General features: G+C 43.9%; 1 protein-coding gene across 9 annotated transcripts in view; it reads left to right on the forward strand.

Moving 5' to 3' along the window:
• Positions 1–12,066, forward strand: part of LOC133128367 (rho-associated protein kinase 2-like) — a 40,468-nt gene that overhangs the window by 17,516 nt on the left and 10,886 nt on the right. For all 9 annotated transcript variants that reach the window (XM_061241805.1, XM_061241802.1, XM_061241804.1 and 6 more), the window contains 14 exons: positions 453–544; positions 3,145–3,301; positions 4,844–4,904; positions 5,213–5,289; positions 5,387–5,435; positions 5,906–6,041; positions 6,588–6,676; positions 7,646–7,892; positions 8,307–8,413; positions 8,615–8,756; positions 9,375–9,535; positions 10,051–10,235; positions 10,537–10,606; positions 11,416–11,519. In XM_061241805.1, coding sequence (XP_061097789.1) covers positions 453–544; positions 3,145–3,301; positions 4,844–4,904; positions 5,213–5,289; positions 5,387–5,435; positions 5,906–6,041; positions 6,588–6,676; positions 7,646–7,892; positions 8,307–8,413; positions 8,615–8,756; positions 9,375–9,535; positions 10,051–10,235; positions 10,537–10,606; positions 11,416–11,519 — 1,677 coding nt within the window. The remainder of the gene's footprint in view (positions 1–452; positions 545–3,144; positions 3,302–4,843; positions 4,905–5,212; positions 5,290–5,386; positions 5,436–5,905; positions 6,042–6,587; positions 6,677–7,645; positions 7,893–8,306; positions 8,414–8,614; positions 8,757–9,374; positions 9,536–10,050; positions 10,236–10,536; positions 10,607–11,415; positions 11,520–12,066) is intronic.

Raw genomic sequence — 12,066 nt, forward strand, 5'->3', positions numbered from 1 at the left:
TGTGATAGAGAGAGAGAAAGAGAGAGTGAGACAGAGGGAGAGAGAGGGAGCAGTTTTCCACTCTCCCTGTCACTTTTTCCTTCCTTCCCTCAAAAGCTACCCCTGTTGCCCAAAGCCCCCACCCCATAACACTGGAGCCATGGGAGGGGTGAGAGAAGCAAGGAACAAGTTTACCGTGGAGGAGGAGTTGCACTACTCCAGTCTCCAGTCTTGCACTTCTTCAGTGTTCTTCAGGCTTAACTCTAGAGTGTCGGCTTCAAGTGCCTAGAGTGTTCATATTCAGTACTGGTCAATCTTTTTTTTCTATCCGAAGAGCAGTACGTTTTTGCAAGTTGTGGTCAATAGGTAGAAGGTTGAGGTCAGTAGGTAGTGTGGTTTGAAGGAACTGCTTGTATCAAAGTGCTTGTATCGCACCTCCACTTGCTCTGATTTTGGTTCACTGGCATGCACAGAGAGGTTCGTCTCGGGCGGAATTCTGTTGAAGACATCAAAGGGCACCCTTTCTTCAAGAACGAACAGTGGACTTTTGACACCATTCGAGAAAGTAAGATTCCGTACTTATTTTAGAAAATGAGAATATTTCTCTCCTCTGAAAGGCTTAAAATTAAATTATTTTGCAGTTAAAAGTATGTGGTATGGATGTGTTGCATATGTGTGTGCATGTGTGTTGTGATTGTTGTGAGTGATTTGTTTGTGTGTAAATGTTTTGAGAAATGTATGAAAAATGTGTTCAGAGGATGCGTTCTAAATATATTTTATCAACTATATCTGATCATAGAACATGCTTTGAAAACTGTTCAGTATGTATGTTGTTACCCCTGTATTATGAAAGCTGAAAAAAAACGAACTGAACAATTTGGAACAAGGGAGCAGAATTTTTTTTTCTTTTTTTATGTAACATCAGGCCAGCTGTCTCTTTCTTTCAGATTAGTAAGCATGGCATGTGGTTTTTGGCTGCTTTCAAAACATCTTGTGGCAGAAAGGACAATTTAAGCATTCAGCACTCAGTTAAACATGGCACTTTGAAATTGTGACTTAAGCCATATGCTGTTTATGCATAAGTCTGTATGTTTATATGTCTTTGTGTGTATGTGTGCATGTGTGTGCAATATAAATATAAACATACATACGTGTGTACACTATGCACTGTCACAGCGCACCCTCTCATGTACTGATATTGTGTACATTATTTGACACAGCTTTCATCACCTGCAATTTGTGTCTAATTAAAATGGCCATCATTTCTCAATCCATCTTAATGATCTTTGCCAGAAAGCTCTTTCTGCTACAGTGTGCTGTGGAAATGGCTGTCACTCACGCATTATGCTCTGGAGAATGCGGAGTCTCTCTTTCTCTTCACATTTGCCCATTTACTCCTGAAATATCCTGCGCCTCTCTAATCTACATGGATGTGGAAGCCAGGCCGGGGCCTCTCTGGCAACTGTGGGGGCATTTTGGGAATGCTCTGGGGCCCGCATGCGAGTGCTTCGAGCCCTGCCGTGGTGGGGGTGGGGCCCTTGGTGTGGTCGCCTGAGCGCAGCTAATGACAGGGACACCCATGCGTACAGGCTGGATTGAGGGGTACAGTCACTCTCGCTGTGGCAACAGCTGGCTGTTGTTACAGAAACAGCCACTCTGTTCCTTAACCTCTCTCTCCTGCTTTATCTGTATCTCAGTGGTATTGGTATTTCTTGTATGTGTGTCTATGTGTCTGTGTGTGTGCAGGTGTTTGTGTATATGTCTGTGTGCGTACCTTTATTTGTATGAGTATGCATGTGTTTGTGTGTGTGCATTTATTTATATGTGTCTGCGCACGCGCACGTTTTTGTGTGCATGTGTCTGTAAGTGCGCGTGTTTAATTGTATGCGTGTGTCTGTGTGTTGTGCGTGCGCGTGTGCGCGCACGTGCACGCCTGTTTGTGTTTATGTTTGCGGAATGTGCTTCGGCCCGGACCTCTTCCTGTCTGTGGAAGGATCAGGGAAGAATGGCGCAGTCTTTCCTGCTCGAGGAGTACGTGTAAAAGGGCCAGTGTAAGGGAGGCACAAAGCCTGTACTGTAGGGGAGAGGAGAGGCATGGTTCCAGCAGAGGGCTCTGTGGGTGTAGCCATCATAGTGGTCTGGTAACAGGTCTCAGCTTCTGCAATTGCACCAAAAGTACTTACACCCACATACACATGCACACACGCAGGCACACACACATAACCAAACACACATGTGCATGCACACACAGGCATACACATGCATATACATTGGGCTCCAGAATTATTGGCACCCTTGATAAATATGCACAAAAAATGCTGTAAACTAAGCTTTATTTTCCAACATGTGTAAATGATTCAATGGAATCAACCAAAATTGTTCCACAATTACTGGTTTAATACGTTGTGCAAACACCCCTGGCAAAGATGACAGCCATGAGTCTTTTCCTATAATTTGTGATAAGGTTTGAGAACACATTTGGAGGGATTCTTGACCATTTCTCCATGCAGAACTTTTCAGAATCATTGATATCCTTGGGATACCCCCATCTTCAGGTCTGACCACAGGTTTTTCATGGGATTTAAGTCTGGAGACTGAGATGGCCATTGCAGAACTTCAGGATTTTGATGTATGTTTGGAGTCATTGTCCTGCTGGAAAATCAAACAATAATTGTTATGGGTTCCAATAATTTTTGTACCTATAGTTTGAAAAAAAAAAAAATCGAAATAAAAAGCATTGAAACATGAGAGTAAATGTATTTGAATAAAAGTACTTCGTTTCCCCATACATTTGAACATTAAATATATGGATCATTATAAATGTTGTTTATTATATGCTGCCTTTTTTCTCCATTTCTATTAAGGGTGCCAATACATGCACACTGTACGTGCACATGAATGCACATACACACTCTTACATCTGTACATACTGAAAAGGGCAAGTTGTTCTGGTCTCTCCTAGCTCAGGCGCAGTTGGTGTGCCTCGCTCAAAACTGTGTTATGCCTGCACAGAAATATGCCCTGCCATTTTTCACACCAGGTTGCTTGCTCCTCTGGCCTCCATCCATGTTCTCCATCTGTACTTCTTTCTCTCTGTCCATTCTGCCTTCATTCCTTCATCCTCCCTTATGCTTCCTCTGCCTCCCCCTCTCCCCGTTCCCCCAGCGGTCGCTCCTGTGGTGCCGGAGTTGAGCAGTGACATTGACACCAGGCATTTTGAAGACTTTGAGGATGGAGAGGAAGTTGAGACGTTTCCTCAGCCCAAAGCCTTCATGGGAAACCAGCTGCCCTTCGTGGGATTCACCTACTTCAAGGAGGACAAGTAAGAGCAGCGTGTTTGTGTGAGGCAAGCTAGTGTGTGTGTGTGTGTGTGTGTATGTGTGAGTATGTGTGAATGGCTTGTACATATCATAATGGCGAGTACAGGCCATTCAGCCTGGTAATGCTCACATTTCCTACACTAAAGTGTATCTAGTGCTTAGTCTGCCTAAAATCTAAATGGTATCAAGCCTGGTCTTGAAAACCCTCAGGGAATGTATGTACATGAGTTGGACATGAGAGTCTGTGTGTGTATGTGTGTGTGTGTGTTTCTGTGTGTATGTGTGCCTGCATTTGTGTGTTTGTGCGTGCATGTGCTTATATACAGGAAGTGTGGTAAAGACCAAACTAGTGCCAGAAGGGAGTGGCATCTCTGGGCACAGGTGAACACAGAAGAAAATTGTGGCCAAGCCACGCACTCCAACATAACTAGCTAAGCATAACTAGTCTTTTCATTGATTTCTGTATCTTTTATTTATTTAAAGGGCTATTTCTAAATGTGATGTTTTGGTACTGACCTTAGAAATGTTAATTCATAGAAACCAATGATGGTGAGGATTTCTTGCATCCTAAACGATATAAGGACCCAAAACTATCATTGTCAATCTGGCAGTATTATCATTTACATGTCCATAATTTGCATAACATGCATTACCATTTATTATGTTCCATATTCCTCCACTGCTTGCACTCTTGAGTCCATGTGAGAAAGAGGTTTCATGACCTCATGTTTTTTCATTGAAGAATGTGTGTCTTTTGGCTGAAAAACGTTCACTGTAAGAATGTTATATTGCGTTGCTCACCTCTGACTTCATTGTTAAAAAAGGACCCGCTTTGTGATAACACACTGAAGATTGAGATAACATTTCAATGCAATAAAGCTCTGGTTTAAAACACGCTGCCTGGCATGGGCGTGGAATTGAGGACCTAGAACTCTTCCAAAACTGGAAATGGACATGGCTTTATTTTGTAAAGTAAAGTATTTGGGCAATCGTGCAATTTCTGTTCTGTACTCCAGCACATTGGATTTGAAATGAAACAAAGAATATGAGGATAAAGTGCAGACTGCTTTAATTTAAGGCTGTTTACATCCATATTGGATAATCCATGTAGGAATTCTATACAAATTCCCTCCACTTTAGAGGACCAAAAGTAATTGGATAGATGGCTTCTCAGCTCCTTCTGATTAGTCAGGTGTATTCAATCGCCTTCTTAGTGCAGGTATAAGAAAGTTTTCCGTATCTAGTCTTGATTCTAGGCATTTGATTGCCTTTGTTATCTGTTATTTCATTTGTTAACATAAGGACCAGAATTGTGCCAATGACAGTCAAGGAAGACATTATGAGGCTGAGAAATAAGAAAAAAAGACCACACTGAAAAAACTGTTTGGAACATCATTAAGAAGAAAGAGGGTGTATGTTTAGGATTGTTGCCTTGCTGTGGGATGAAACACTGTCCATTTCAAATTGCTTTGTACCCCCGCCACCCCCCGTAGACAAGAAGACTGGAAGATATTAATTAAAGATTTGCCCTGTCTTTGCTGCAGGTTGCTAAGTGGCTTCAGTTCTGTCGACGTGGAAGAGGAGCAAAGCACAGCCAAACCTGAGGTACGTACTTGCTGTGTGATGCCACTGAGGAATTATGTGGAGTGTATTAATAGTTATTCATAAATTAGGCTAGGTTTGAATCTTAAGCAATCTGCCATGTGTTGAGAGCAGGTTATTTGAAGTACAGTAGAAATATAGAGGGCTGTTGTACAGTCAAAGATCTGTGCTGATACACCTTGATGGAGAGGACCGTTAGGGTTCATCTATTTAATTGCAATCTTTTGAGGCTTTTGGCCAGGGCGAACATTACACTTAGTTTTTGTGATTCCTTCATATACTTTAATAATGGTGATACAACCCTCTGCCAGTCAGATGAACTGCAGCAGTTGGAGGTGAGACTGAGCAGTGAAATGCAGGCTAAAGAGGAGCTCCAGCAGAAATTCAGGTATGGTTGGGAATCTCCACGGATGTATGAGTTTCATTTGCACAGAGGAGTTGCATCCATAATTCCTATTGGATTTAATACATGGTTTGTCTTGTAGAACTGCCTGTAATCATCTTGAGAAACTCTCCAAGGACCTTGAGGCAGAGGTGAGTCTTTACATCTGATCGTGATGATGTGGGTGTGTGTGTGACTGCAAGAGTGAGGGAAAGGTCAAATTCTTTCTCCCGATTAACAATAAATAAAACAAGACCAAAGAAAACAAACCAGATTTATGGAATGCCATCTGATAAAAGTATGTTTTAAGAAGCAATAAAAAATTTGCTAGCCTGATATCCTTAGCAGGGCCTTAACAGCAAAAGCCTGGTCACCCTTAGGCTTTATTCTGGAAATTCGAACAGCTAAGAAGGCCCCACCTGAGGATCTCAGATTGCGCACTGGTATATATGGGGTTAGAAGGTCCGAGATATAGCTAGGGGCAATAGGGGTAATATGGTCCTGCCTCTTTGTCAGTTCTCAGTAGGAGGAGTGTAGAGGTTATGTGTGTGATAATGTCCCTCTCTCCAGGTAAACAGTAGGAGTTTAGAGGTAATGTTTGTGATAATGTCCCTCTCTCCAGGTAAACAGTAGGAGGAGTGTAGAGGAGGCACTGTTGGCGCTGGAGAAGGAGAAGGCTCTGCTCCGGCAAAGTAGTTCAGAGAGTCAGAGGAGGGCCAACACGGAGGCCGACAGAAAGCGTTGCCTGGAGACAAAGGGTAAGCGTGTGCACCTGTATGAACCTGAACACTAAACCTACACACAGGTTCACTCTTACATGTCTCTAAACATGTACACAACTAAATACTCACTGGTCTCTAGACCTGTACACGACTGAATACTTACACATGCAAACCTGTACACGCCTACACAGCACTTGCACTTCTGTAAATGTGTACACACCTGTATACACCTAAACATCTTTTCTTCTGAACATAATGTGAAATGAAATGAGTTCAGTTGCAGCTGTGTACACATGCTCAACAGCATGTCTACATGCCTGCAGACCTGTATTAACAGTATTAACTGTTGCACACCTGTACTCCTGTGTGGCTGCTCGCCTATATTCACACAACTGCATGCCAGTACACATGTATAACTGCTCACTAAAGTCCCACAGTCACACACCTCTGCTCCTGTGTAGCTGCTCACCTGTATTGCACACCTATGCACCTGTTCATTGGTGCACTCATACCTGCGTGAACAGAACCAAACCCCTGTGTGCCTCCATACCCACCATGTGTGATAATTCCTGTTCTTTCCAGTCAACACTCTGCAGGAACAGCTAGAAGACATGAAGAGGAGGCAGCAGAACCAGCTCTCTAACAAGCAGAGTGTTCAGCTTCAGAGACAGGTAAGGGACTCACTACACATGAATTGGGTAGAAGCGCACATTTCCTCTTTAGCTCTGCATAAGTTTCTCTACTAAAGGAAGAAATGCAATATAATGGGTGTGCACACCCGCCTATCGCTCCTCGTGGTGCATTTGTACTTGTTAGTGTCAGTGTTTGTGTGACATTTAGCTTGTGTGGAGTTTTTGTAGCTTGGTGTTCTCTGTTCTATGCTTATCTCTGAATATGTGTTAACTGTTCCCTATCTATGTATCTATTTGAATATCGATTGGCTGTTTCATCCCTCCTGAAAAAAACAGTTCAAGCTAAGTTTTGAAACAGCTGGTAGCTCGTTGAGCAGTTAGACCTGCTCTTTACTCAACATGGTTTGACTAGCTCAAGCTATGGTTCGAAACAGCTGTTAACTAGTATTTCAAGTTAGTTATAGCTTGATTTTACACCAGGGATATCTGTTTGAGTACTGTTGACTGTTACATATGCTTGTAATGTAAACTCACCATGTTCCGAACACCAGGTTAGCTTGCGACGTTCCGAACAGTACATTCATGAAGAGTAAATAAAAAATTACTTCCAGATCAGCTTTGGTTTTTTTGTGTGTGTGAAATCAAATTCCTTGGTACAAGTCACATAGGCAATCCATTTCAGCATATGGTGACATGGTGATAGTGATCCACTATAACATTGTGGTCAGGAAGCTATTGCTAAGAGACTACACGTTGTGCAGTTATTTGTCATTTTCTCTATAAATATTGGTCCAATTCACATCAATCAAAGTGGTTTAGTGACTGGGATAGTCAATAAGCAACCATAATCATAAACCACATTTCTCAGGAGAAAAACTACCATTGTACAGACGTTAACTTCTGGTAGAAGCGGCCGCTTCCCTGCGTTCTGTTTGGAACACCGTGAGTTTACGCTATCTGTTTGTATCCGTCGACTGTTGTAATTCGTCTGTATCCGTTCGAATACAGCTGGAGGAAGCCAACGAGCAGCTCCGGGCGGAGTCAGAGAGCACCACCCACCTGAAAAAAGCTCAGGCGGAGACGCTGAAGCAGCTGCAGCACCTGGAGCTACGTTTGGTGGAGCTGGAGGACTCCAGCGGCCAGCTGGAGGACTGCAAGCTGAAGCTGGAGATGGAGGCCTCCAGCCTGCAGGCGGCTCTGGAGGCCGAGAAGAGCGAGCGCAGCCAGGGCTGCCAGACCATCGCCGACCTGCAGGGTGCGCTGGTGACCGTCCTCACGCCCCGTGTGCCGTGTTATTTCCCATTCGGGTGGAGTCCGGTGCCATGAAAATAAACATTAAGTATTTATTTTGAAGCGGTGGAGGGAAAACAAGAATGAATGTTCAGGAGTGTGTGCGACTGTTGCCAATCAGGAAATGGATTTTTATTACTCACACACAGTCAGCCTTTGTGTTCCGTTAGAGAGAGGGATGGGAGGAGGACTGAATTTTAGTATTACGGGCTAGACTGCTCTTAAAAAAACAGCTACTTTTTCCCCTCTCTCGCGTGCTCTGATTCTTTCACATACACACTTCCTTATTTTCCTCCCTCCATTCTGCTGTGATCCCAAATGACTCCCTCTTGCTGTGGTTGGATCGGTGTGTAATGGAGTCTCTGTGCTGTCTCTCCAGGGCGTCTATCTGACCTGGAAGCCGAGGCAAGGCAGGTGAAGAGTGTACTGTCCGATAGTGAGCTAGAGAGGACAGAGCTACAGGAGAGGCTGCTGGATCTGGAGAAGGTATAAGTCCTTCTACACTGACAAACGTGCACACTCACATACTTAAACACTAAACTGAAGAGGGCAGGCTGATGGAGATGGTATGATTTACCTAACACAATAACTACTAAATAAATAAATAAATACTGTTGAGCACAGGCAAACACACACATGCGCACACACACGCACCTACCTTCCACTGACCATTTGCTTCGCCCGCAGGAGAAGAGTAACCAGGAGATTGACTTTACGTACAAGCTGAAGGTCCAACAGCAGAGACTGGAGCAGGAGGAAGCGGAGCATAGCGCTACCAAGTCCCGCCTCAGCAACAACCAGATCAACCAGGCCACTGAGGAGGCCATGGGTGAGAGAGAACAGGCCCAGGATTGCTCTTACTTTAGTGGGAACAGGGTACAGATCACGCACAAACACACCTCCATACCAGACCTTGATCTAATGCATAATTGTTTTGGATTCAATACTTTTATGTTTCAGTGAGCTTGTCTTGTGTATTGGAACCTATGAAACAGGCCTACTCTCAAAAATTGCAAACTTCTCCTTCTTGTCCTTTTGGAGGGCTCAATTGCACCAGGCAAGATCGATAGACGACAGCAAGGTATTTGAATCCAAAATAAATATGTATTTGTCTGGTATGGAGGTGTAACATACGTAGTTCACTTTCTGGATGGATAAATGTAGCAGATTGCATATTTTCCAATACATGTTGCAGATTGCATCCTTTCCAGTACATTTACTGTTCATGTTAGAAAAAGGTATTAGTGTTTCTCCATTCTTACCAATAGGAATAAATTGCGTCTTACTCTAGCCCTATGGTTTAGAAACAGCGGTGCTTAAATCTAAGAATTCTAAACACATACGCAGTTAACTTTTTTCGTTTAGATGTGGCAAAAAGATTCAATCAGAATATTGCCTTTGCCACACCCTTGATCTTACCCACGTGCCCCTGCTGCGCTCCCTTCAGAGATGGAGCGAAAGCTGCAGGAGGAGCGTGCGGTGAAGCAGCAGGTGGAGAACAGGCTGATGGAGCTGGAGAAAGAGCACTCCCTGCTGGGCTCCGATTACAGGCAGGCCCAGCACGGATTGGAGGATCTACAGAGGCAGAAGGACAGGCTAGCCGAGGAGGTTTGTGCGGATGCTCGTTTGTGAGTGTGCCTGTTTGTGTGGGTGCCTGTTTGTGAGTGTGCCTGTTTGTGTGGGTGCCTGTTTGTGAGTGTGCCTTTTTGTGTGGGTGCCTGTTTGTGAGTGTGCCTTTTTGTGTGGGTGCCTGATTTAGTGGCTGTCCATTTGTGCGGGTGCCTGTGTTAGTGGATGCCTGTTTATGTGGGTGCCTCTCTTTATGTTGGTACCTGCTTGTGTGCCTGTTTGTGTGGGTGCCTGTTTATATCAGTGCCTGCTTGTGTGGGTGCCTGTTTTAGTGGGTGTCTCTGTGCGGGTGCCTGTTCGTGCGGGTATCTGTTTGTGTGGTTGACTATGTGGGTTCCTGTTTGTGCGAGTGCCTGCTTGTGCATGTGCCTACCAGCACATGTGCTTTTGAGGTAGAGGGGCTGTCCCTTTCCACCTCTCCCGTCTCCCCTCTCCTTTATCCGTAACTCGAGTCCCGCACCTGGCCTTCTCCCCTCCCTGACTCCTACTTGCAGACGAAGATCCTGACCGTGAAGATGGAGCAGGAGTCCCAGAAACTAATTATGATGCAGAGCGAGCTGGTGACTCAAGGCCAAGAGGTGGCGTCGCTGCGCACGTCCGAGAAACAACTGAAACAGGAAGTCAACCACCTGCTGGACTTAAGACAGAGCCTAGAACACAAGAACCAGGAACTGCACAAGTAAGCATACCTGTGTGGATGGGTGGGTGGATGAGTTGTGTTCTATCAGAGTTACCGAGTGCTGAGACCTGTTACCAGGCTAATGTCGCTGGCTACACCCACAGAGCCCTCTGCTGGAGCCATGTGTTTGTGTGCATAGATCTATGTTACATGCTGTCACATCTGCTCCTGGTGCAGAAAGGAATCTCTGAAGGATTTTGTGTTCAAGTGTGCGTGCGCCTGTGTGTGCATATGTGTGTGTGTGTCTATTCATTTGTATGTGTGTGCATGAGTGTCTTACTCTGTGTGTGTTTGTTGACAGAGAGCGGCAGGAGGCATTTGGACAGATGAAGGACCTGCAGGATCAGCTGCAGACAGAGCAATATTTCTCGGTACAGTACTACAACACTACCCCTACAGTACTACAGCTAAACAGTACTGGAAGATTCCTCAACCGTACAACAGTATGCTACAATACTACTGACAGTACTGATACTTAAGAGTAGTAATTGCATTACTTCTACAGAACTTTCACACAACAGTACTATTACTAGTGCTACTGTACTACTCAACAGCAATACTATTACTGTTTTACTACAGTGTTCAAGTACTTCTGCTCAACAGTGATATTGCTATGGTACAATTATTACAGTAATACAGTGCTCAGCAGTACAAATACTGCAGTACTACAGATCTACTCAGTTGAATGATAGTAACAACCCAAAGGATACTGCCAATTCCAGGTTATTAAACAGTGCTAATCAGCAGTACTACTCTACTGCTACTCCACCACAGTACTACTACTACTACAGCCTGTAGACTTAACAGTATTACTGCAGTAGTACTACTCAAGAGATTTACTGCTACATTCCTGCTACAGTAGTACTTGATGCAGTAGTACTACTCAAGAGATTTACTGCTACATTCCTGCTACAGTAGTACTTGATAGTACTACTAATTTAGACCCTAATGATAACTTATTCTAGGCCCTTACAGAGTAATACTTGTCTTGTATTAATTATCACAAATAATACGGTTGAATGGTTACCTTTTAATGCACAGTCACAATATGTTTTCTTCCCCAGTGTTCCCCAGTCTGTGTTGGATCATGGTGTCAATATCAGCATTGTATGGTGAGCTGGGCTCAGCATGGTTATCAGTACTGCGCGCTGATCTCTGTGTCTCTCTTCTCTTTCTTCAGAACCTGTATAAGACACAGGTGCATGAACTGAAAGAGGAGTGTGAGGAGAAGAACAAGCTGATTAAAGATGTACAGCAGAGACTACAGGACATACAGGAGGAGAGGTAAGAACAGGTGCATGTAAAACTAGCTATAAAAGGGAACAGAACCATGCTTTAAGTGCACAATACTGTACTTCAGTAAACTGTAAACTATACTTTGTATCAGACTGCCCAATTTAAAAAGAACAGCAACTACACTCCACTCTAAAAACATGGTTCCATAGTTCCAAACATGTGATTCCATAGAAGAACCCTATCTATTTAAAGTGTAAAGTCAAAATGGTTCTTTCACACCAATGCCAGAAGGTTCCATAAAGAACTATAAAAAGGGTTCCACTAGTAGTCATCAACCCTGGTCCTGGAGATCTACCATCCTGTAGGTTTTAATTTCAACTGTAATTTGGCACACCTGACTCTACTAATTAGCAGCTCAATGCAGATCTCTATCTCTTGAATGAGGTGTGCTTTGTTAAGGTTGGAGTGAAAACCTACAGGGTGGTAGATCTCTAGGAACGAGGTTGGTTACCACTGCTCTATGGAATCAAGCCAGAGAGCATTTTTTCTCAGAGTGTGTGAGGCCCTGTAATTGTGGTGTTGCACTGTTTCCTTA

This window comes from Conger conger, chromosome 5, assembly GCF_963514075.1.
Source record: "Conger conger chromosome 5, fConCon1.1, whole genome shotgun sequence".
NCBI lineage: Eukaryota > Metazoa > Chordata > Actinopteri > Anguilliformes > Congridae > Conger > Conger conger.